The following is a 23,198-nucleotide window of genomic DNA, read 5'->3' as shown; positions in this document are numbered from 1 at the left end:
TGAAGTTTTTATTTATTATTCTGTTGAATTTGGATTCATTTGACGTTGTGGTTTTGCAAAATAGCGTAAAATGTTCCTACTGGTAGTAGCCGTTCCGTTTCGTCCAATCCAACCTTGAAGCGTCCAACGTACAAATTTGTGATAAAAATCGTGTTTCTCTATTCAGCCATTTATTTATTAAATTGAAAAAAAAAATAACAAAAAATATTAAAACAAGCTAATTTATTAAAATTAGGAAATTAAATGACTATAAAGAAAGAGAATCACTCAGAAACGACATTATTGTAGAAATAGCACACTGTCATTTTTGTGAAATCCCGCCCGCTCGAACTTTGCTTATGATCAACTTATGATGCGAGTCGCGCTGTCATCTTTCATCCACCATTACCTCTCATATTTCGTTTTCTAGAATTTTTTTACCGTACAACGGCAAAAACTACTAGACACTGGCAAAATTGTCCTCCGATGGACAGCCATATTTTTTTAAAGAAACAACAACAACAACTTATGATGCTTAGATGCCTACCCATGGATTGGATTACGGACTGTGGAGGTTGCAAACGTCATTTTAGTGAAAGTACCGTCTACAACCAAAATCGTTAGCACATGATAAAATTATAACTAAAAATATCGCGTTGATTAAAACAAGGAGATAACTTTTAAGGTAGTACATTTTATTACAATATATACATATTTACAATAGAAGTAACTGCATAATAACTACCCACGTCGTCGGTAATAAGGAAAAACTAAAATAAAAAATGAAATAAAATTAGGTAGTGTGTTCGACGAAAACTATCATTAAAACAATTGGGTACCTAAACAGAAGATTAGTATGCTTTAAAATTAAAAGATGTACTAAACGAAGGGCGTCCAAGAACACAAATAAAAAAAAATGGATTGCGCTTTGGCAAAACCTAACTATAACATCAAAATCAGACAGCAGAAAATAAATGTAAGCCGTTTATTTATTCAAAAAATCATATAAAAGCAAGTGTCTCTTTTTTTAAATGTAGCATACGTGTCAGATCCAAGGTCAAAATATCACTGAAAAATAGTTTGAATAGATCCTGATGGCAAACTCAGCCGAAATATGGCGGCTGCACATACAAAGATGGTTGTCCTACTTGTCCTAGACCTAAACCACTGTCTAATTGATTACCTAGACCGCCTATACCAGGCTGTCCTATTATACCTTGGTTTCCCAATACATTAAAATATGGATTTCCTGGTCCATTTGGATATAAGCCTGGTCTATTGTACCCATACTGATTTAGGTTCAAATAACCCCCCAAAATTCGTCTTGTTTGTCTAAATTTATACAAATTATTGTTTGTTAAACTATTTCCCAATAATTTGTTATTTAGACCTAATGCAGCCTGAGTTCCTATCGTGTATGGAGACTGGATCGGATGAACTGTGTTTGCAACTCTATATGGGGGTCTAATAAATTGGTATCCTGGTTTAGCCGACGGAGTTTCGAGTTGATATGGGTTTGCTTGAATGTATTGTGGCGGATTATGAATCGGCGTTGCTGGACTTCCTACTACATATGGATTTCTTTGGCTAACTTGATTGTTAGCTACATATGGTGGATTAAGCGCATTTGATGCAGCTTGTTGGATGTCTTTATACGGCGAATATATCTGGTGGAAGACAGGTGGCTGGTTTTCGAAGTTATGTAGCGGGATTTCTTGATGATATGACGTTGGATTTTCTAATGTATTTTGAGGATTAATTTGACTGGGTACAGCTAGGTTTGGGTCTTTAACGAGCATGTTTTGTAGACCCAGTGCAGCTAAAACCTTGGCTAAATTCTGGTTGTCTTGTCGCAACGGATAAAAGTTGCGATGCAATACAGCTCCATTTTTTACTGCATCGTTAGGCACTGGTAAATTTAGTTCAGATACATTTTTAACCTGATTTTTAAACTGGTATTGATGAGACAGTCCATCAGCAGCCTTACTCTTTTCACTGTTGTGTTCAAGATCACCTTCGAAGCTCACTTCACTGGAATCACGTTCTGGATCTCTAGTGATATCTTTTCCATCAGTCACGTTTGGTTCAATATATTTAGCTTTGACCAAAGCACCATCTTTGAGAACCAAGTTGTGTATTTCTTCTTTAGGATAGGAAGCTAAATCTGGCGATACTTCAGTGGCATTCGATGGTGCTATTAAACCTTTGTACAATTCAGTCGGAGGAGTGCTTAAGTCAGGTACTAATGACAACATTTGTTTTAAATTTTGAATAAAGTAATCGTATGGCAAGCGATATTTCACGAAATAAAATGGTTGGTATATTAAAGGACGTTTTCGCTTCAATAAGTAAGTTAACTCGACCTGACCTTTTGGTCTGATATTTGTTTCCAATTTAGCTCCATTAGTTACGCCATTTGCGTCATGTGGTTGCTTATCAAGAACAAGATTATTGTTCAATTTGTACGGCCACGGAAAACCGATTGGATTTTTTTCATTGGGTAGTGTATTTTGATAAATGTTTTGTATTTTATTGTTTGGATAATTTAATCCTCCTGGATAATAGTTATTATTGTTGTTAAAGTTGTCACCCCTATTATTGTGATATTCAAGAGCCTTGAGTTTTTCATTTAGTTCAATGTTAGCTTGATTTTGGTATGGATTAAAGTAAGTATAGCCAATTGGATTTGGTTGATACCAACTGTTTTGAAGTTGTTGAGGATTTATGAAATTAGGCACATCTTTGTTATCCCCATTTTCATCAGGTATATACTGTATTTCCGGTAATCCACCTTGAGGCATTTGCTTATTAGGTGACTTAATTAGAACACTGCCACTATAAGGTAAATTAGATGCATCAGCAGGAGTCGGTTGACTATTTAATTCTTTTAAATTGCTCTCCGTTGCATCTGGTTTTACATTTTTATACATATTCTGTGCGTTTAATTTATTAGCGATGTCTTTCGCGTGTTCCAGGTTAATATTGAAGTCACCATGAAGAGGTGAAAAATGATTTGTCAAATCGATATAATTCCAATCAAATCCAAGCGCATTATTAGGAGCATGATTTTGATTATAATTTAAAGCGTCATTTTTACTTTTCGGTTGAAAGTAAGGGTTCTGTTGCAATTTCTGTAGTAATTTAAAAACATTGTTTAAATTATGATTCTTAGGATCTTTGAGATATTCCGTTACTTTCTTCAGCGCTTCTTCACTAGGGTTTATCAAAGGTGAATAATATGGATTGTGATGCAGTCCTCCAGAAGGTACGTAGTAGGCGAAACCCCCCGTATTTTGAACTAGAGGATCAGCTTTTGCATCAGTACAGACAGGACTTTTCGCCATATTAACGTATGCCTCTTGAGCCAGATCTATCAGATTCAAGAAAGCCGCTTTACAACTGGGTTTGATGTTACTCGGTAAGTCATATCTGAATAGCATGTTTGATGACAAATCATTCTTGATTGGATCTGTATCAAGCAGATTACGCAAAGGTCTTTTATCATTTAGAATGATGTCATTGTTTTGTGCTAATTCATTTTCAAGATTCTGTAGTTTAATTGATGTTGCGAGGTTTTTGGCTGGATCTTCTTGTAAGGATTTCTTGATCAATGTTAAGGCGTATTTGATTTGGACTGCGTCTGGAACTTTAACTGATTTTCCATCAGGACCAAGTAGACCCGTGAGGATCGTCCAGACTTTCAACAGGACATCGGAATTATCACAGTTGGTTGGTTGGTGAGGATCCAAATTTTTTTGAGGGTTAATCTGAAGTCAGACATGTCACATCTTAAACTAAAATTTTAAATTATATTTTGTAATTAACAATAAAAACATTTAAACGCAAATTACTTTTTATTTTGTACGTCTGAGCTCTTATCGTATTCACAAATGAAAAATTAGGGCAAAAATGGTTAAAATCAATTTAACGGTATCGCGATAAATATGTAAATACTCACTACATTTCCATAAATCGCCGATGCTAGAGACAGTCCCACCAAAAGCTTCAACATCATACTATTATGCCCAATTATCCTTACCAGCTGAATAAATAGCATTTTCATTGCAATTTACAATACACGGTGTCAAATTATAAACCGTGTAATCGGTACCTAAATTACGACAAACATTTATTTTTACATCAAAATAACAATTTCAATTAAAGAAGGATGTCATAGATTTTGTTGGTGGTATTTACAATTCGATTAATTACTCTTTTGCTTATTTCAATTCAATTCACTAGTCACTTTTGAAATAAAAGCTAGTTGAAATCATTACCAAAGTTTTTTTTTAAATTTATTTCACCATACTTTACGTGGCAGTAGTAGCTCAACTAGATAATAAATAAAATCTTAATAACTTTTACGATCCAATTTTATATAAGTAAGACAGGTACACTACACTGGAATTATTAGGCGATATTTGAAACACCTACACATTTATTTTTGAAATCAATTTTTTTATTGGTTATTGCTATATTAGCAACAAATAAAACTAGGAATATCTTTTCCATTTTTTATTTTTGGTCATATGAGTTGTAATATACTGAACTAATAATCAGTAATTATTAACGAATACAAAAATAGATAAAATCACGAGCGAGAGTCTGTCTGGTTTTTGCAAGCCTGTACTTTAATTTTTTATTTTATTTATTTGGCACTTTTGCCATAGATATATTATGTGACTAATTTTCGTGCTGTCTAAATATTATTTTATAAATACGTTTTCTAGGTAAGTACATGCCTACATGCATAAAAAATATAAATAGTAACATTACTGACATATTTTCTAAATGAGCATAGCATATTACTGCGAAAATTAATGCAAAATCGTTTATTGCACTTAGAGTAATTTTGTTTCTTTTTCCATTTTAAAATTAAATTGATCTTTTTAAAAATCAAGGAAGTTTTAAAAACATTTTGCGTTTTGTAATAGTTCGATGACCTCTCTTAGTTTTTGCGATATTTCATCATGAATTGGGCCTCTGCATTGACTATATTTTTCCAAAAAAGGCAATATAAATTTATTAACTTCTGTTTCTGTTACGTAAGGTATTAAGTTATTAAGGTGGTTATTAGAAACGTCGGGGTCTTCTCTAGAACTAGTTTCTTTCGTGTGAAAAGAAATAGATTCTTTTGAGGAGACTGGGTAAGATGATGGTGATGAAATATCTAACGAAATATCAACATTTAAGTTATCTTCGGATTCACTTTCATGTTTTGTACTACTTTCTGTATACGGCAACATAGAATGCTCATTTGAATCATTTACGTTCGAAGATTTACTACTGGAATCTGAATTGGGAGAATATGGCCCATTGTCCCCATTTTCATCATCCGAATTTAGTGAATCTGGTGTGATTTCTTCATTACTGACCTCTAAACCTGGAATTACTCTATCTAAAATATCGTCTTCAGGGATCGATTGATTTGAACTATTTATATATGAATTATCTTCTGATATAATTAGGGGCAGTTCTTCGGATGAGCGTGAGCTTCTAATATCTGATAAAATAGGCAGCACATCGTCGATGCTATCGTCTGAATCCAAGTCACCCGATAAATTACTTTGATTCAGTTCTTCTGGTTGATTTCTGATTTTACTAGCTGCATCGTCAAAATCACGAAAATCTTCCAAATCAATATCTAAATCATTAGAAATATGTGTGTCATTACTATCATTATCTGAGCTTGATAAATTAGGAAACAATTCTGCACTCTTGTACTTATTTATAAACTCTTGCAGCTTTTCTGCATCAGATTCATCGGAAATGAGGGAATTCGAATTGTCATCATGGCCAGAGTCAGCGGAAGAATCTTCTTGAGTCTCAAAAATATATTCAAGAAAAGTTGTCAGTGAATCTGAAGGTATTTCTATAGGTTCTAAAGAGGCGTCGACATAAAAGTTTGTGGAATCAAGGGGATCCCGTAATCCGTTTTCAGAATAGTAGCTTTCTTCTGAGTTATAACCATCATCGTAATCTTCATATTTGTAAGCCTCAACACTTCTGCTATCCCTTTCATTCCTGATACTATCACGGATGGTGACAAGTATTTTATTTAGAGGCATTCTCAGAAAGTTTTCTTTTTTGCTCAGAGTTACAAATGTTCTAATAATTTTGAAAAGCTGCTCTACTTCATATATGTTTGAGATGGTGTAATCGCTGTCAAGATTTAGGCGTTTCGCAACTTTCTTCCATACTTCTAATATGTTTGGCTCTGATATGTCACACATCTTTATGACAAGACTGGTCAGACGAGGAGCGGGAATTATTCTTATGGTTTCAAGAGACAGATCTGGTTGAACGATAAATCGAGGCAGATGCGACGACACCTTGAGTTTTTGCTGCAAAAAAATACAATGTTTTCTAAATGAATTTTAAATCGATAACCTTAGATTATTTGATAACAAAGAAACGTAAAAAAATCTACTCATCATCATCATCCCAGCCTTATATACGTCCCACTGCTGGGCACAGGCCTCCTCTCAGAACAAGAGGGAAAATCTACTATCTCAAAATTAAAACTAGCTATTTTTTGTAGATATAAGGAACAGCAACATTAAATAAACATGACGTTAGTGCCCATATTTTAGATTAGCCGTATAAAGTATGTTATATTATATTAAACCGATAAAATTGGTACTCCGCAAGCTTTCTTTGCATGCAACCGCCGAGGAACAATATCTAAAGATTTTATTATTTGAAATAAAGTTGATGCTGATTCATAAATAATTTGCGATTTCATAATAATCATAATAATCATTTATTGTGTGTGGAATTGTATTGTATTTGTATAAAACATGTATAAAACTTTTTAAACAATCTCTCAGTGAAAGCGATATATATACTTACACGATGTCTCTGACGATATTCATGACGATGTTTATATTTCGACTTTTGTTTATATCTATGTTGATAAATATTGTTTTCATTAAGGAGATCTTCAATACTTGCCCTAATTTTATTACTTTGATTGTCATTGTCATATAATGTACTGTGACTATCTAGACCATTTTTTGGTTCTTGTACATTAAGATCTAACTCATTATATGATGGGCCCCTTGCTTCTAAACTTCTCTGTTCATCGGATCTTTGCATCAAACTGTCGGGTAGATCGTTATATTCGTCACTGCGGAGTAAAACTTCTGGAAAATCATCAGTCAGATGATTACTATCTTCTTCACTTTGTGAACTATAAGCCCATTGGATCTCTCTACTTTCAGACTGGAGGTCACTCTCACGATTATTATCGTTATTTTCGGAACTTTTTATGTTATTTTCTCTAGAGTAGCTTTTATGTTCACCACTATTTAAGATTTCGTTACTTCTGAATGCATTGTTATTTACATAATTATTGAATTCATTTTCTATCGGGTAACTATTGTATTCATCACTACGTATAAAGTAAGAATCTTGAAACTCATTATTTCTATGTAAGTCATTATTCACGTCATATTTCTGCTCGTTTTCTTTGAAGTAACTGTTATATTTGTCATTACCTGTTTTATAAGGGAATGGAAGTCCGTTACTTATAAATGTATCGTCATTTCCATGATTTTTCACCGCATTTTCTCTAGAAAAACTGTCATATGCACCTCCATGTACGACGTAAGGACCTTGAATCTCCTCACTTCTTAATGGATCGTTGCTTTCATGAGCCTGCACAACATGAGGACTTCTTATATTATTTTCTACACTGTGAGGACTCTCAATTTCATTACTTTTAGACCGACTGCTACTTTTATTGCCATCTATAATATAAGGGCCTAATGAATCGTTATTTTTAAGTTTTTCTATATGTTCTTGGATTTCTAAGGGAGATGGATTTGGAGTCACATTTTCGTTGAATGAAATCTTATCGCCTATTTCGTTATTATTATCATTCTGAGATTCTCCATGATTTCCATTCTTTACTGAATTTTCGTCTCCTTTGCTCCTGACACTACTAGTATGGCCACTTTCCGAGTTATTTTGAATATTGTAGCTTTGAGATCCATGGTAGTAATAACCCGAGTGCTTTGTACTGCTACCATTTTCACTTTTTTCATTCAAACCATCGTCATAGTAGAAGCCTCCTTGTGCTAATTTTTGCATCAACTCAGGATTATTAGGCCCTAGATTAGGATCTGACCCATTTTTGAGGTTTTTCATCAACCACAAAAGACGCACAAAATACTCCTTCTGAGCAGGTGTCAAATTTACAATGGGCTTGTCTACTATGAATTTTCGTCGGGAGCCACGTATTCTAACGGCCTAGGACAAAAAGAAAACGTCGCTTTTTAATCATTGTTTCGATAAATCGTGACTATTAGTAACTGATTGTTGCCTGCGACTTTATCTGCGAAAAATTCGATAACTTCTGTGCCCCCTCTAAAATCTAAACCGGTGGGTGGAAAAATTTGAAAAAAATCAGGATGGTAGTAAGTAGCTACATCAAAGTTTCAAGGAACAGCTAAGTTTGTTTGAGAATTATTAGTAGTTTTACTCTTAAATAGCAGCCTAAGGTGTAAAATATACCTAAACTTGGAAGATTCCGTATAAAATACGAAATCGTTAGAAAAATATTACTTAATTTTTTCGTAATGGCTACGGAACCCTATTTTGGGCGCGTCCGACACGCTCTTGGCCGGTTTTTTTGCATGCTTTCCACACCGCTGCTTAAAATACGGAATCGCAGTGACGTGTCTTAAACTTCTTGTCTTCTTCTTCTCTTTTAAAATATGGCTTTTCTGTCCTAACTAATAGGACAAATCGCCAGTGTCAAAGTAAACTCTCCTTGAGAGGGACGTTGTACGGTGGTTGTAGTTTTTGCAACTTGGTAATAAAATTCCAGAAACCACGTGGAGACAAATGTCATATAGAATTTTGTGATCACTGTTCACTGTCAAGGTTAATCGCCGCATAAACCACTATCAAAATTATACTTCAACTAGCCAAAGAAACAGAAATAGCAAAATTAGATATTGTGTACATCCGCCATGTTCGATTTTTTTTTTTATTCGACTGGATGGCAAACGAGCAAGTGTGTCTCCTGATGGTAAGAGATCACCACCGCCCATAAACACCTGCAACACCAGGGGTATTGCAGAATCAAGTTCGAATGCTACAAATCGAATCCAAACTTCTTGTCATTACCGAACAAAACTCGTGACGTTTACGGCACGTCACTGCAATTCCGCATCGTTTGCGTAGTTTAAAAAAACGGTGCGCATACGATGCGTCACTGCGATTCCGTACCGCCACCGTTTTTTTTTTAAGCAGCGGTATGGCCTATGGCCGCTCCTTTAATGATTATGTTCATAGTTCGAGTTGAGTGCAGTCACCATAGATAATAGATTTACAAAGTATGCTTCATCATCTTCGACCAACGTAGTATTGTTGATCGAAGTCCATCATGATCAGTCATAAGAAACAAACAAGCTCACACTCACAATTTTAATACTTACCAGTTTTTGCCTGTGACTTCGTTTGCGAAGAATTCTGTCTTCGCGCACTTGTAGGAATTATAAGTTCATTTTTTCGGAATAAAAACTATCAATATGTTTTCAAGGTCTCAAACTATCAACATACCAAATTTCATCGCTATTGGTTGAATACTTGCAAAGCTTCACTTTCTGCACGTATGGGGGTATGGGGCAAGTACCTGTCAGTTTTTTCCTTGCAAGACTAAAATCGGCGACAAAAGGCTAAAATCGGTGTGAACGCTGGGATTTCGACGTATTTTTTGACAACGAAATTAATTAGGCTACTACGTCAAATTCAGCAATGCGTTAAATAACCTACTTTAATTTTTTTTTAGGCCATCAAGTTCTACTAAGTGTATGCCCAATGATTACAGAATCGCCTCATTAACGCATTCACTGCCACCTGACTTCCACAGGTGCCACTGACGCACACGTGCGTTCAATCAAGGTGTATGAATAATTATGACAGCGGCACTGGGTGAAGTTCCGAAAACGCATATATGCGTCGGTGGCAGTCAATGCGTTAAGTTATGCAAGAGTACGGGCTCGAACCTATGACTATAACCTACCTATAAATGACTTGAGAGACCATAGGCCCGTCTTTTAAAGGTTTGAACAGACAGACAGACGTAGGTACTGTAAATTTAGTCCTGCCATAAGTATACACAAGTACGCAACCAGTAGATACAAGGCTACAAGTAGGTATTCAATCGTTTACACATATGCAATGGAAACCACCACCTTAACAGAAAGGTCCACTGAGAAACTCCGTGTCCCACAAAGAGCAATGGAGCGAATAATGCAAGGAATACACCTTCTGGACCGAAAGAAAAACGAGTTGATCAGACAGAAGACTAAAGTGAATGACTTAATAACAGAAATAGAACGCAGAAAGTGGAGATGGGCAGGACATATTGCTAGAATGGACCACAGCCGTTGGGCGAGGAGAGTCCTGGAGTGGAGACCTCGTGCTAACACCCGCGGTAGAGGACGACCACCAAAAAGATGGACAGACGATATCCGGCAACAAGCTTGCGTAAACTGGATGCGAGTGGCAGTGGATAGGCAAGACTGGAAAAGTAGAGAGGCCTACGTCCGCTAGACGGGCGCTTTAAGGGCTGTTATAGATAGATAGATAAGTATGTATACACACGCCTCTTGTGTTTATAAGGGTCTTAGTGAATCTGTATAATATTAAAGCTCCTAAGTATAATAAGCAAGTTTGTATGATTGTTATGCTTACACGCTCAAAGTACAGATCTGTTCACTCACGAAGGCGCGCCCCTCCACAACTAATTATCAATGTTCACGAGCTAATCTTGTACTTACACGTTGTCTTAATCTCAGTGTGTGTGACTGGCAGTATGCTTGCTACTGAGGACACGTTCGAGCTAAGCTCACATACATGTCGTACGGATATGTTTACAACTACAATTATAAAATGTGAGTAAGCAGATCTGTACCTACTCAAACGATCATGATGAAAATTGTTAGGTAATTATATCTACCTAACCCTAACAAGGTATTATCCCTGAAAACTGCATTGGTCAGATTAACGAATTGTTCGCAGACAGAGCCTTAGGGAATATAGCTATTAGTAGGTACCATCAAAGGTACCATCAGCCAAATATGTGGTCTACAACCCTAAAGTTGATAATCGTTTGCATGTCACAATTGTCACAAAACAATAATGCCGCCAATAGATGTGACGTGTCTGTCAACTTGAAAGCTCGACTTTAGCGACATAGACCCTCCATTAATTTGATAGGAACTTGATTAAAAATTGATAGACCACTTATTAGGCTGATCCTAATTAACTTCATAAAATAAAGATGGTTTTCTAACAGACATAAGCGCCATAGACATAGGCGTTTACTTTGTGTGATATTTCTATCTCCTTTTGTTACTTCTGTATGCGGAACCCTAGAAATACCTGAACAGTAGAGCCAACCACAGCGACGAGCAAAAGCACCGCCGTCGCTCTCATTTTGTTGTTCACTCTCCAAGCATGAAGAGCAACACACACACCCATATATATACCTTTAGAAAACAAATTTATTATGATTCGTTCAACTAACACCATGCAGTCTACAATTATTATCAATTCCAATATACGACGTTACAGAAACCATAAAATTGTGCCCTCATGTTTCTTCTGTATTTAACACGAACAATAAATTATAGGATTCTTCGGAAATTATATGGAAACCATATCGAAATAATAAAATTTACAAACTAAACGTTTGAAACAGCGATACAGCGATAGCATGAAAACTCTCGGTGCTTTTTCCGTTATTACAGAAAAAACATATCAATACATTTTTACAAGATCTGTTAAATTACAAGCCAAATTTAGTATCTTACACTATAGGTACTTAACCAAAATTTTCTTAAAAATATATTTTTTCAATTCGCTTTAATTCAATATTATGCTGAAATTTACGTATAGAGTTCTTCTATACTACTAGACATGTTTTGATACGATAAGTAGGTACATTTTATACAGAATGGCCCCTGAAACAGGAGCAAAATTTTTTTTAAAAACGCTATGTAGGTACTGAAATGGAACTACTTTAGTTCTGCAACTTTCAAAAATTAAGTAATTTTATCATTATGTTTATTCCAAACAATTTAAATGGTATTTTCAGTGTACGGCATCCAATAGCCTAAATGACCTGTCGCGTAACAAAATGACGGATTTCGCAATACATTTAATAAAAATCATAATACAAGTTACTTTCAAAAGTTGTAGAACTAAATTAGCTTAACATGAAGAGTAGCTGTGGTTTAATTTTTAGCTCCTACTACGGGGCCCACATTGTATAATGTTAAACACGCTTTTCTTAAATACAAGTGAAAATAACAAGTTATCTTTTTAAAACACACAATCTTTTTTGCTGACGGCACTTGATTTTTATGTCATCCAAGTTCTACAGATACATTACATAAATAACAGCCAATCGCAAGCAAACGTCAAAGGACCTCACGATATTAACGCCATCTAGCGATATTTCACCTCCGTGAAAACCTTTGGTGAAAACCCTCATTCACATTTAGGTATACATTTTCAATATGGCGTTTGCAAAAAAAATGGGTATGATTTTATTGATCACCTAAGTAATAAATGCGTTTTCGGCGACCTAATAAATAATATTTGTTCCTAAAATAGTAGATCTGTCACCTAAATTGAATCACCAAATAATATTAAAACAGTTAAGTACCTAATTATTATTTAAAAACTACTCGGAAATAATATCGATCATCAAATTTTAATAATTATATTGGGTTCCAAAATAATAGATGTGTCACTAAAACTGAATCACCAAACAATATAGAAGAAATAGCTTCCTAAAAATTAATTATAATCACTAGAAAATAATATTGATCATCAAATAATCGAACTGAAATTTGACGGTAATGATATACAATGAATGAAATAATAATAATATTTTCTCACAAATTACACCAATTGACCCCAAACTAAGCAAAGTTTGTTCTACGGAGCTAAACAACGGGTAGACATACATATATACTTAAATACGTACAAACATCCAAGTACCTACTACAAACATTTATATTCATCATACAAGTGTAAGCAAAAAATTTTTGGTTCTGGCACTTCGCCGGCCGCTACCGCGGCACGCTCGCTTCGCTCGCTCGGCTCGCGCACTGAGGGTCGCAGTTCTACCTAACACTCCTCCTCGCTTTGCTCGCCGTCGTACCTAACCAGACCTGCCTTAGTAGAATAGTTAGAAGCATCGAATTAAGGAACTGATCTATTTATTAGGTGACAGATCTATTATTTTGGTGATCGAATTTTGATGATCAAACTATAATTTAGGATACAGGTTCACTGATGTATTAAACTGCTTAGGCTGCTATTTAAGAGTAAAACTACTAATAATTCTCAAGCAAGCTTAGCCGTTATAGTTTTCCTTGAAAGTTTGATATACTTACTGCCATCCTGAATTTTTTAAATTTTTCCACCCACCGGTTTAGATTTTAGAGGGGGGGGGGGATGCTCGATTTTAATGAAAATTTGCACTTTAAAGTTGAATATTTCGCATAAAATCAAAAATCGTCTAGGCAAACCCCTAATGGTTTTAAAATACCTATCCAACAATACACCACACTATAGGGTTGTATGAGAAAAAAAATCACCCCACTTTACGTCTACCGTAAAAAAATATTTTTATTTAATTTTTGATTGTACCATTTTGTCGGCATAGTTTACATATATATTCGTGCAAAATTACAGCTTTCTAGCATTGATAGTCGCTGAGCAAAGCCGCGGACGGACAGTCATACAGACAGACAGACATGGCGAAACTATAAGGGTTCCGTTTTTGCCATTTTGGCTCCGGAACCCTTAAAAGTAGCCTTAAATTTGGTACTGATCTTTGTCAAACACAGACAAGGGTTGAAGGCTGCGTTTACCAAAGATGTGCCAATAGAGACGCTTCATTTACCCTCCTTTTTCTATCCTCGCACAGCACATCTCTGGTGGAAACAGCTGAGCGGAGAATAAAGCGTCATTGGTTCACGAAAAACACATATCTCGCAACACGTTCTAAAATGTTCTAGAGAACTAATAAAACAAAAATTACTTTAACAATGTGTATTAAAATACATAAAAAATAACATTTTCATTGTATGTAAGGTTAACACTTAAATAATACATTTGTATACGATTTTTTAAACATTTGATAATCCTTATATGTTATAGGTACCAATTGTATTTCTAATCGAGCTATAGAGTAAAAGATAACTGCCGCAGCATTTTTGTTACTTAAAGTTAAAATAGTGCATTACTAGAAAAGAAAATATAGGTTATTTGAGTTTCATCTGAAAAATGAAAATACCGGTGGGCCCTGTAACAGAAGCAAAAAATTAAAAACCCAGGTTCTGCTACTCAAATGGAACTACTTTAGTTCTGCAACTTTCAAAAATTAAGTAATTTTATCATTATGTTTATTCCAAACAAATTAAATGGTATTTTCAATGTACGGCATCCAATAGCCTAAATGACATCGCCTGTCACGTAACAAAATGACGGATTTCGCAATACATTGCTTGTCCAATTAAACTTTAAACTATAATAAAAATCATAATACAAGTTATTTTCAAAAGTTGTAGAACTAAATTAGCTCAAGATGAAAAGTGGAAACTGTGGTTTTATTTTTTTGCTCCTGTTACAGGACCTACCTTTTATAAATAATAATTTGCTACTCAATCTTTTTTTTTTTAGTCTACGTTTTTATTAATCCAATATGAATAAGTATATTTTTCTGCGTCTGTTTTCATTCACTAGTCGAATTTCATAAACTACCCGTGGTCGAATTGACTTCAAAAAAACATAATAATGATGTCAGATAGACAATAAAAAAAAAACTACAAACATTAAAAAATACGCTTTTAAGTTATTTCATTTATCGAATGAAATTCAAATAGCCCTCGTTTCCTTTGATTAGTATATAACTATACTCAGACTTAATTTTTATTTCACAGTAAACGGGCTAGGGCGTTTGACGATGATCCAAACGCCCATAGGCACCTTCAACACCACGTGATACAGACGCGTTGCCGGCCCGTTTAAACGACATTAGCCTTGAAGATCTCGATCCAGTAACCATCTGGGTCCTGGATGAAGGCCAGACCCTTCATTTTTCCATCCTGCGGCTTCTTTATGAACTTGACGCCTTGCTCCTCGAATCTGTAAAAAAAAAAAATTTGTTAAAAAAAAATGTAATACAAGCTTTTTTGCTTGACTATACTTTTTGTTGACTGTACTTCAATTGTCATCTAAACTGCATTTCCGTACCAAAGAAGTTAATGCCATTGACCATTGAAGAGTTCCCTCCTGCAGAGACAATCCTGGCCGGACTACCAGGATGGATGTCACAACCAGATAATTCTACTATAACCAGATTTACATAAGAATGCCAAATTCAAGTTTCCGACCGAAGTATTGTATAGATGTATCCGTTTTGCTACACATTTTTCTTAATAATTTTCGTAACAAAACCAATATTTTGGGGACACATCTGGAGACCCTGTTTTTCCAGCTCGGAATCATGGACTGAGTCTACCTCCCAAATTTTGTTGAAATCGGAGATAAACTCAGGGTGCAACGGTAGATAGAAATGCCCTTATACATGTTTCACTGCTCGACAAAGCGATCTTCTACTTGAGAGGAGTTGAGAGGCCATACATAGGTCAAACCACTAGGCGACCACGGCTTTTTTATAACTCTTTCATCTTCTTTCTTCAACCTTGATCTACCCAGTACTGAGTAAAGGTCTCTTCCATTTTAGACCATTCTGTGCGGTCCTGAGTTTTCCGCATCCAGTCCTTCCCAGCCGCTCGCACCAAATTGTCCGTCCATCTTGCTAACTGCCTCCCCACATTCCTGAACCCCTTTCGTGGTCTCCACGTGGTTTGGTCTCCACTCCGTGGTTTTAATAACTAAGGATAACTAATTCAAAACAATACACGTGAAATTTACTATCAAATAAAACCTAAACCCGTGCATGTAGTATTTTTATCAACGTGACATTGCTTAATATTATCTTATCGCAATTTAAAGATTTAGAGTAGAAATATCAATAAATCAATAAACAAATCAAATTGCATTCGAGAGCCATTCTTTAACCGACTTCAAAAAACGAGGTTATCAATTCGGTTGATTTTTTTTTGTTGCCTCAGAACCCCGTCATTTATGAACCAATTTGCAAATTTTTTTTTGCGTTCGTCCAGGAATGTCTTGGTCCCATAAGCACCAAATCAGGATCTGATGATCGGATCATAATCTTAAGGAAATCGAGGGAACTCTTCAAATGTTGTAGGGACACCTATAGTAAATTGGATGTATTTAGTAGTACTTAACTCATTTATTTGATGATGATGATGAAGACCACAGTTGACCATCGGAGTTACTACTCAATAACAAGTATTTCGCATGTTGAATTTTAATTACTTTGACACAGTTGCTAAGCAATTTATGCTCCTCGTAATGCACATGGTAAAACGGGTGGTGAAGCACCAGGACTCCTCAATAATGAACGTCTCTGCATCGGAAAAAGTAATCTTTCGTAAAAGGTGACGAGCAGTTGATATTAGATTATTATACATATCTAAGATTATTTACCTACACTACACTAAAAAGCGTGAAAAAAAAAATAACAATAAATTGAACCAACCAAAAACCAAGCATTAAGTATTTTTAATCATTAAAGGGTGTTTTCAACAATCAAATTTAACAATCTATCTATGAGATAATATGAGTAGATATATGTTGAGGACAGGTTGAGATCCAGATAAGAAAAGTGGAGCCAAATTATAACGCAATCCTAGAGATGGCAAACAAAAGACGTCGAGGACGACAACAAATGCGCTGGGAGGACGAACTTAAGCTTACTGCGGGATCCAAATGGAATAGAGTTGCTCAAGACCGTGAACAATGGAAGCTAGTGGAGGAGGCCTTTGCCAACAGGCGCACTGAGATGAGAAACATCCTATAATAACTTCAACCTCCAACAATTCAACAAAGTCCAACGATCAGGCCCTATGCTATGAAGTGCAAAACTCGAACGTCGGATGATGCCGTCCTGTTGACGCTTATGTCATTAAATACGCGAAAGAAAAAGATGGTGCTATACGAACTTCGAGTTTCGGGTTTCGTAGTAGCCCCTCAGATCTCTCACACAGTTCAAAGGGCTAAATAAATAACTATAAATAAATTAGAGGCAGATTATTGCACGGAAGATCGGCCGAATTTTTATTTTTACCTCATGTTCGGCCGAAGTTTGTATTCGGTTGAAACCAAATTCAGCCCATTACTAATAATTTTGCAACTAGTTGCTGGGTTATACTCACATGAAGAAAAGTGTTAGTATCTGCTTTCAGGGTACGTTCCGGACACATCCCAACAAACAAATTCTTACACATGATGAGAGTTAAACCATCACCTCTGTGTGAGATTTGCCGGAAGGTAATTAGATGACTTGTCCCATTTGTTGTTGGAATGTGCTCGGAACTCAGACTTCAGGAGAAGGGTACTTGGGGGTTTGGGCCCCATGCACAATGGCCGGGTCAATTGTTGGCTCTCAGAGCCAACATCTTACAAAGCCATTTGCATTTACCAATTTTTTAATATGTCCCTTGCGTAGGAAAAATGAGCGAGCTCCCATGAGGCTGACTTGATCACCTGGAGTGTTCAAAGCCTCAAAAAAAAAAGAGAAAAAAAAAAAACTTACTTGGCACAGGCAGCGTCCACATCGGGCACCAAGATGCCAATGTGGCCGTAGCCCCTCGGCTCGGTGTTGCCATTGTGGTAGGCAGAGTCGTCGCTCTCTGTTCCCCAGTTGCTGAAATCATTATAAAATGAATCAAGGTAGATCTCACCTCCTAAGATATTTCAGGTTTCAGATTGTTCTAGGCCTATGCTATCTGACACGATTTGCACGAAGCGTGTCATCTCCCAGGATAACAGGATCGAAGGATTTTGGGCACAAATTTGTGCCTCTGGGAGAGGACAGGTTAAATAACCTAACCAACAAACAGTTGGAAACCCTCAACTTTGGCACTTCAACGTTTAATATCCCAAAAACGGCTAAAACGATTTTGATGAAACATGTCTGAGAGAGAACCATCGCTAGAAAACCTGATCTCAAGTAAAAAAAACCACATTCAAAACGGTGCAGTGCACCCGTTTAAGAGGTATGGTTCCACAGACAGACACACGTAACGGTCAAACTTATGACACCTCTCTTTTTGCATTGGGGGCACTCTGATTGGGGCTCTATTTGAAATATTTGAGAAAATTATTTTAATTTAAATATTTTCTGAGGAGAATTCCCTGTTTGGTGATTTTGGAAATTATTTCAACAAATTCAAAGTTTCATCATCATCCCAGCCTATATACGTCCCACTGCTGGGGACAGGCCTCCTCTCAGAATGGGAGGGCTTGGTCTGTAGTTCCCATGTTTGTGGTCTCAGTGCGGATTGGAAACTTCACACTCACCGTTGAATTGCTTTACAGGTTTGTGCAGGTTTTGAAATATTTGCATTCTAGGTTAAAATAAATAAAAGAAGGCTTACTAAGTCAACTCCAGCGTAGCTTTCCTCGTCATAGCCCACACTGCCCTCTTGGCATCATCCTCGGGGATATCCGCCGGGTCTTCATATCCCATGAAGAACAGCGAAAACTTCATCTCAGGGAAATGGAGTTGCTTGAGCAATGTCATGCCAAGCACTCCTGTGTAGAACGGGAGTGACTTGCGGGGGTCCTTGATGCGGTACATCGTTTGTTGGAATAGGAAGTCCTGGAATAAGGTGCTCTCTTTAAAGCTTGACAAGCACTTTTAAAACAATTGTACAACTGAATATAATGATATGTATGTAAGTACACAGCAAGTTCTTATATTTCTGAACAAAAATTCAATCAAAAAATATCTGAACACTATACGGTTAACAATAGTCTTGTGTTCACATGTTTTTGATAAAATTTTTGCTCAGAAGTTGACTGTACAAATAGTGCCAGGAGAGAGATCTCTATTGTTGTCTCTCACTAAACCAAAAAGCCAATCACGCACAATAGACACACTGAGCACTAAATGGTACGTATGCATCAGCTGTAAGCTGCATGTGCGCTATAAAAATTATATTATATTATTGAAATTAAAGAAATCCCACTTAAATGTTTGTGCGTTTTTCAAAATAACTGGACGAGTTTTGATCAATTTTGGTATGTACATAGCTGGATCTTGTGAAAAACAAACAGACTTTTAATGCCTTTAATAATAGGCTGTGCACTTAATAGAATCCCAAAATTTTGCCATTAAGCATGAGACTCACACTATGGCCTTGAACTGACCAACATCGAGTTTCGCTTTAATCTTTGAATACTATCGAGTAATGAAGTATAAACATTTTTATCTTCATACCTATGTAGGTACATGTCAAAGAACGTTACCTACTTAAAAAAATTACACAGGTTTTGTTGTTAATTTCCAAACTTACCTTAGTTCCTTCATGAGGTTTTACGCAAAGTGATTCGACCTCTTGCGGAGAAATGCCTTCGGCGGACATGGTTCTGCGGAATTAAAGTTTAGATTTTGAGGTTATTTTAGAATAATGTTTACCACTGATTGTAAAGTTGGAAACGATATTAGTATAATCAATGGGATTGTTTTATATGATACTTACCTGTGGGTGGTTAGATTAAGGCGGAAAGTTCTAGGAAATGATAAAAGCGATACGCGAATCAGCCGCTGTACCAAAGGCATTAAATATTAATTAAATTAAATGAACATTCGTCTCGTCAATTTGACAGATTGATAACTGCGTTTAGTTTCACTTCACTAATTCACTGTAACTTTTATCGATGGTTGCGTTTCGTTTGTGCAGTTCGCTAAACATTATATAAAAAATCTAGTCTGGCTAATGAAATATGAACCTGCAAATACCCGGCAAATTCAAAAAAATTGCAGATGGTATCACCATAGAATAAGTAATAGTACAAGTACACAAGCTTCTCTGCCGTACAAAAGTGACGATTAGGCATAAGAATCGTGCCTACTTTATCTTTCTCTATATATGACATGCCTATTGGAAAATAATTCATTGGAAAGCAATCACCACCACCCATGGAAACCTGCAACACAAGGGGTATCACAGGTGTATTGCCGACTGGTTTGAGTAGTTGGAAAAGAAAAGGAGCTATACACCGTGTTTTTTTTGATATCCGTTAACTTCGGCAGACAACTTAGTTCATTAATATGAACTACAGTCACAAGCACCAATACCTGACACAACAAGCGTGCATAAATATCTGATAGTTACGGCTCTATTTCTAGGGCCGGAAGGACGTGTCAAATATTTTTGCACGCTCCGCTGTGGCAAATATTAATGTTGGTGACTGTACCTGATAAGTAATTAACTTTAAAAAAAAATGTTTTTCGAAAAAAATCTTTTGTCTTGAATATAGTTAATATCTTCACAGTCATTGTTAATTAATTAATGAGTGACTCCCTGAGCTGTTGGTTGGTACTCATAGTCGGTGGTGATCATGTCCCATCAGACTCGTTTGCTACCCTCTTAATAATGAAAGTCATATTTGTGCTGAATATTTATTTAATTGCTCATTTAAAAATTTCTTAGGAATCATTTCTATTTAGTGTAAAGCTACTCAAGCTGTACTGCTGAACTCATAAATAAACATGCATTTTGTAATTTTTAACTTTCCAGTTCTATAATATACAACTGCCGCTTTAGATCAGTGCCATAAAAAAAGATGGTCCAGTATGAATAAAACTACCTACTCTATAATACAGATGCTTAAAAAGGAAATTTATTCAGCAATTTCTTCACAACTTTGGTACAGTCATAACCATAATGTCAGCTAGGAGAAAGATTCTGTTTTTCAGTCATACCCTTAACACAATTTAGACCACATATCGCTACATGCTGCACTTGTACCACTAGCAGAATTTCCTGTTTTGTAGAGTAAACTGCCCACAAATAGAGAACCCGATTGTGAGGTCCTTGGGACTGAATGTTTTAACACACTTTCATTCCTACACATAGGTACTTGTGACCATAATTTGTTAGCTATATTCAATTATTCTTTCTTCCATAAATAAAACTTCTCATACAAATATCTCAGCTCTTCTAACCATATCAAATCTCTTTCTAGTGATGTCAATTGACATTGATATGCGGAAATCACTCTAATATTCTTTAATTCATCAACAAAAATATCACCAATAACACTTAGGCAATCGCCTACAGAAAAAAACAAGGGATTTAATTTTTTTTTCTCAACTGCGTTAAGCAGCTTAGACATAATAGGTACGTTATCATCGCCCCTTCTGGAAGCATCTGCAAATTCCGCAAATAAGTCGGTATACGCTCTAGTTGAAATGTTCATATTATTTTTCGTACTATCGTAGTACACTACAATGCAACCAGTAGGATCGTTTAATTCAAAATTCGTTGTTGTTTTCGATGCGTTAGTATTAAAAACAGCAGTCACGGTTCCGTGTAACATCACATTTTTAAACTTCAAGCCGAACATTTCGTAAATATACTTGTTTTCTTTCGATCTTGAAGCGCGGTATATATCCTGTATGTACAACTTTAACGGGTTTCGCTGAAGGGTTATTTGAGTATTTTCATTTGTAGAAGACATTGTGTTCTTTATGTGCAAACTTATGTCTCATTATAATACATTTGTCTTGCTCTCTTATTATTTTAAAATATATTTGAGAAGAAACTGAACTGAAACATTTTCATAAGTTACGAGCGTTAAACGTCAATCAAATCAAACGTCAATGTCAAATACTTTTTTTCAGGGGGGGGACAGTCGCCTATACCGTACTAATTCATGTCGATAGCGCCGCCATCTCCTTTATCTAACCTAAAATAAAACATTGTTGTCGTTTGTTTCAGATAGATGTCACTAAAAGCTTGAGATCACAAAATTTTATTTATTAAAAAATATTTTGTCGTTGATAATTACCGCAAAAATGAACTTTATTTTCGAAATTGACAATCGTATTGTAATTTCTAATATAAAAGTCACATAATTGTATCCGCTCAGTCGTTACAAATATTTTTGTGTAGCAACCCTCTATGTCAGGCCAGGCGTCTATTTGCGCTCAACAAGGAACAAGATGGCTACGTTGCAATCGAAACTCGTGCACATCGTCCACATAAAAAGTAAAGACAGTGCTGCAAACGGAAAATTGAGGGTATTTTAAACTTAAGAAGACTGAATTCAAGCGGTCTCACTTCTCTTTGCAGCCCTGTTTTTAGTTTTTATGTGGTTTGAGCTGGGAAGCAAATCCAGTTAAGTAAAAGAATACCTGTGTAGTGACTCCTAGCGCCATCTAGTGAACAACAATAGAAACTCCTACCATGTTCTACATCGCGCTATCGAAGTTTCTCAACGCGGTCGCATATATACAAGCTCCGACGCTCTTCCTTCGGACTTCGGTCCCCAGGCATAACACCTGCCTGGAGAGAGATCTCTCTATTGGAGCTCCCCCACATTGGTGACCCCGACAATGGACGAAAAAACGCAGCCTTCGAAGACATCCAAGACGAAGACGCAGTCTCACAGCAGGCCAGACTAACCACACCGTGCACCACTAGCATGTAACTACATATGCCTGGTGTCTACAGTGTGACAACCTCAACTCAACGCAGCTCCCCGCAGCTCACGCCACGCAGCTCAACACAGCTCACCCACAGCTACGCAGCTCAACGCAACTCAACTCAACGCTCGCCAACAAGGCTCCGAGCAACACACTCAAGCAACTGGCACCTGCAAGCGCCCACATGACGCACAGACTGCACCGCATTCCACGCCGACCTCCGGTCTAAAAAGGGGGGCTGATGTAGTGACTCCTAGCGCCATCTAGTGAACAACAATAGAAACTCCTACCATGTTCTACATCGCGCTATCGAAGTTTCTCAACGCGGTCGCATATATACAAGCTCCGACGCTCTTCCTTCGGACTTCGGTCCCCAGGCATAACACCTGCCTGGAGAGAGATCTCTCTATTGGAGCTCCACACCTGTGACTATTAATAGCTATACGTATGGATGGATATATACATCAATGGTACTAGTTACGAAATGCAGACGGCGCTTCAAAACCGTCTGCATGAATGAGACGAGAGAGGGCTCTCTTTTCCCCGTATATTATACTACTCTTTGCTTTTTTTAACCAATTGCTCCATGGAAAAGCTA

At 36.4% G+C, this 23,198-nt stretch overlaps 4 protein-coding genes across 5 annotated transcripts; all 4 read right to left on the bottom strand.

Moving 5' to 3' along the window:
• Positions 1–653: 653 nt before the first annotated feature.
• Positions 654–4,375, bottom strand: LOC141444027 (uncharacterized). 2 transcript variants are annotated; one of them, XM_074109468.1, is made up of 2 exons: positions 3,938–4,374; positions 654–3,746 (listed from the first exon to the last, which is right to left on the bottom strand). In XM_074109468.1, exons 1-2 carry the CDS (start codon positions 4,040–4,042, stop codon positions 1,083–1,085), a joined length of 2,769 nt encoding a protein of 922 aa, XP_073965569.1. In that variant the 5' UTR covers positions 4,043–4,374; the 3' UTR covers positions 654–1,082. The 2 variants fall into 2 exon arrangements, with proteins under 2 accessions (XP_073965569.1, XP_073965571.1); XM_074109470.1 differs by having other exon boundaries at positions 951–3,767; positions 3,938–4,375.
• A 104-nt stretch (positions 4,376–4,479) lies between these two features.
• Positions 4,480–11,447, bottom strand: LOC141444026 (uncharacterized). Its single transcript, XM_074109467.1, has 3 exons — positions 11,377–11,447; positions 6,832–8,232; positions 4,480–6,323 (listed from the first exon to the last, which is right to left on the bottom strand). The coding sequence occupies exons 1-3, from the start codon at positions 11,428–11,430 to the stop codon at positions 4,887–4,889; spliced, it is 2,892 nt and encodes a 963-aa protein (XP_073965568.1). The 5' UTR covers positions 11,431–11,447; the 3' UTR covers positions 4,480–4,886.
• Positions 11,448–14,046: 2,599 nt separating this feature from the next.
• Positions 14,047–19,799, bottom strand: LOC141444025 (lactoylglutathione lyase-like). Its single transcript, XM_074109466.1, has 5 exons — positions 19,650–19,799; positions 19,464–19,536; positions 18,543–18,766; positions 17,699–17,809; positions 14,047–15,156 (listed from the first exon to the last, which is right to left on the bottom strand). The coding sequence occupies exons 1-5, from the start codon at positions 19,727–19,729 to the stop codon at positions 15,036–15,038; spliced, it is 609 nt and encodes a 202-aa protein (XP_073965567.1). The 5' UTR covers positions 19,730–19,799; the 3' UTR covers positions 14,047–15,035.
• A 736-nt stretch (positions 19,800–20,535) lies between these two features.
• Positions 20,536–21,738, bottom strand: LOC141444240 (uncharacterized). The gene has a single exon (XM_074109726.1). It carries the CDS (start codon positions 21,631–21,633, stop codon positions 21,064–21,066), a length of 570 nt encoding a protein of 189 aa, XP_073965827.1. The 5' UTR covers positions 21,634–21,738; the 3' UTR covers positions 20,536–21,063.
• Between the last annotated feature and the right edge of the window lie 1,460 nt (positions 21,739–23,198).

The sequence above is a fragment of the Choristoneura fumiferana genome, chromosome 29, assembly GCF_025370935.1.
Source record: "Choristoneura fumiferana chromosome 29, NRCan_CFum_1, whole genome shotgun sequence".
NCBI classification, from domain to species: domain Eukaryota; kingdom Metazoa; phylum Arthropoda; class Insecta; order Lepidoptera; family Tortricidae; genus Choristoneura; species Choristoneura fumiferana.
The sequence above is the reverse complement of the archived record's forward strand: the minus strand, read 5'-3'. Positions and strand labels throughout refer to the sequence as shown.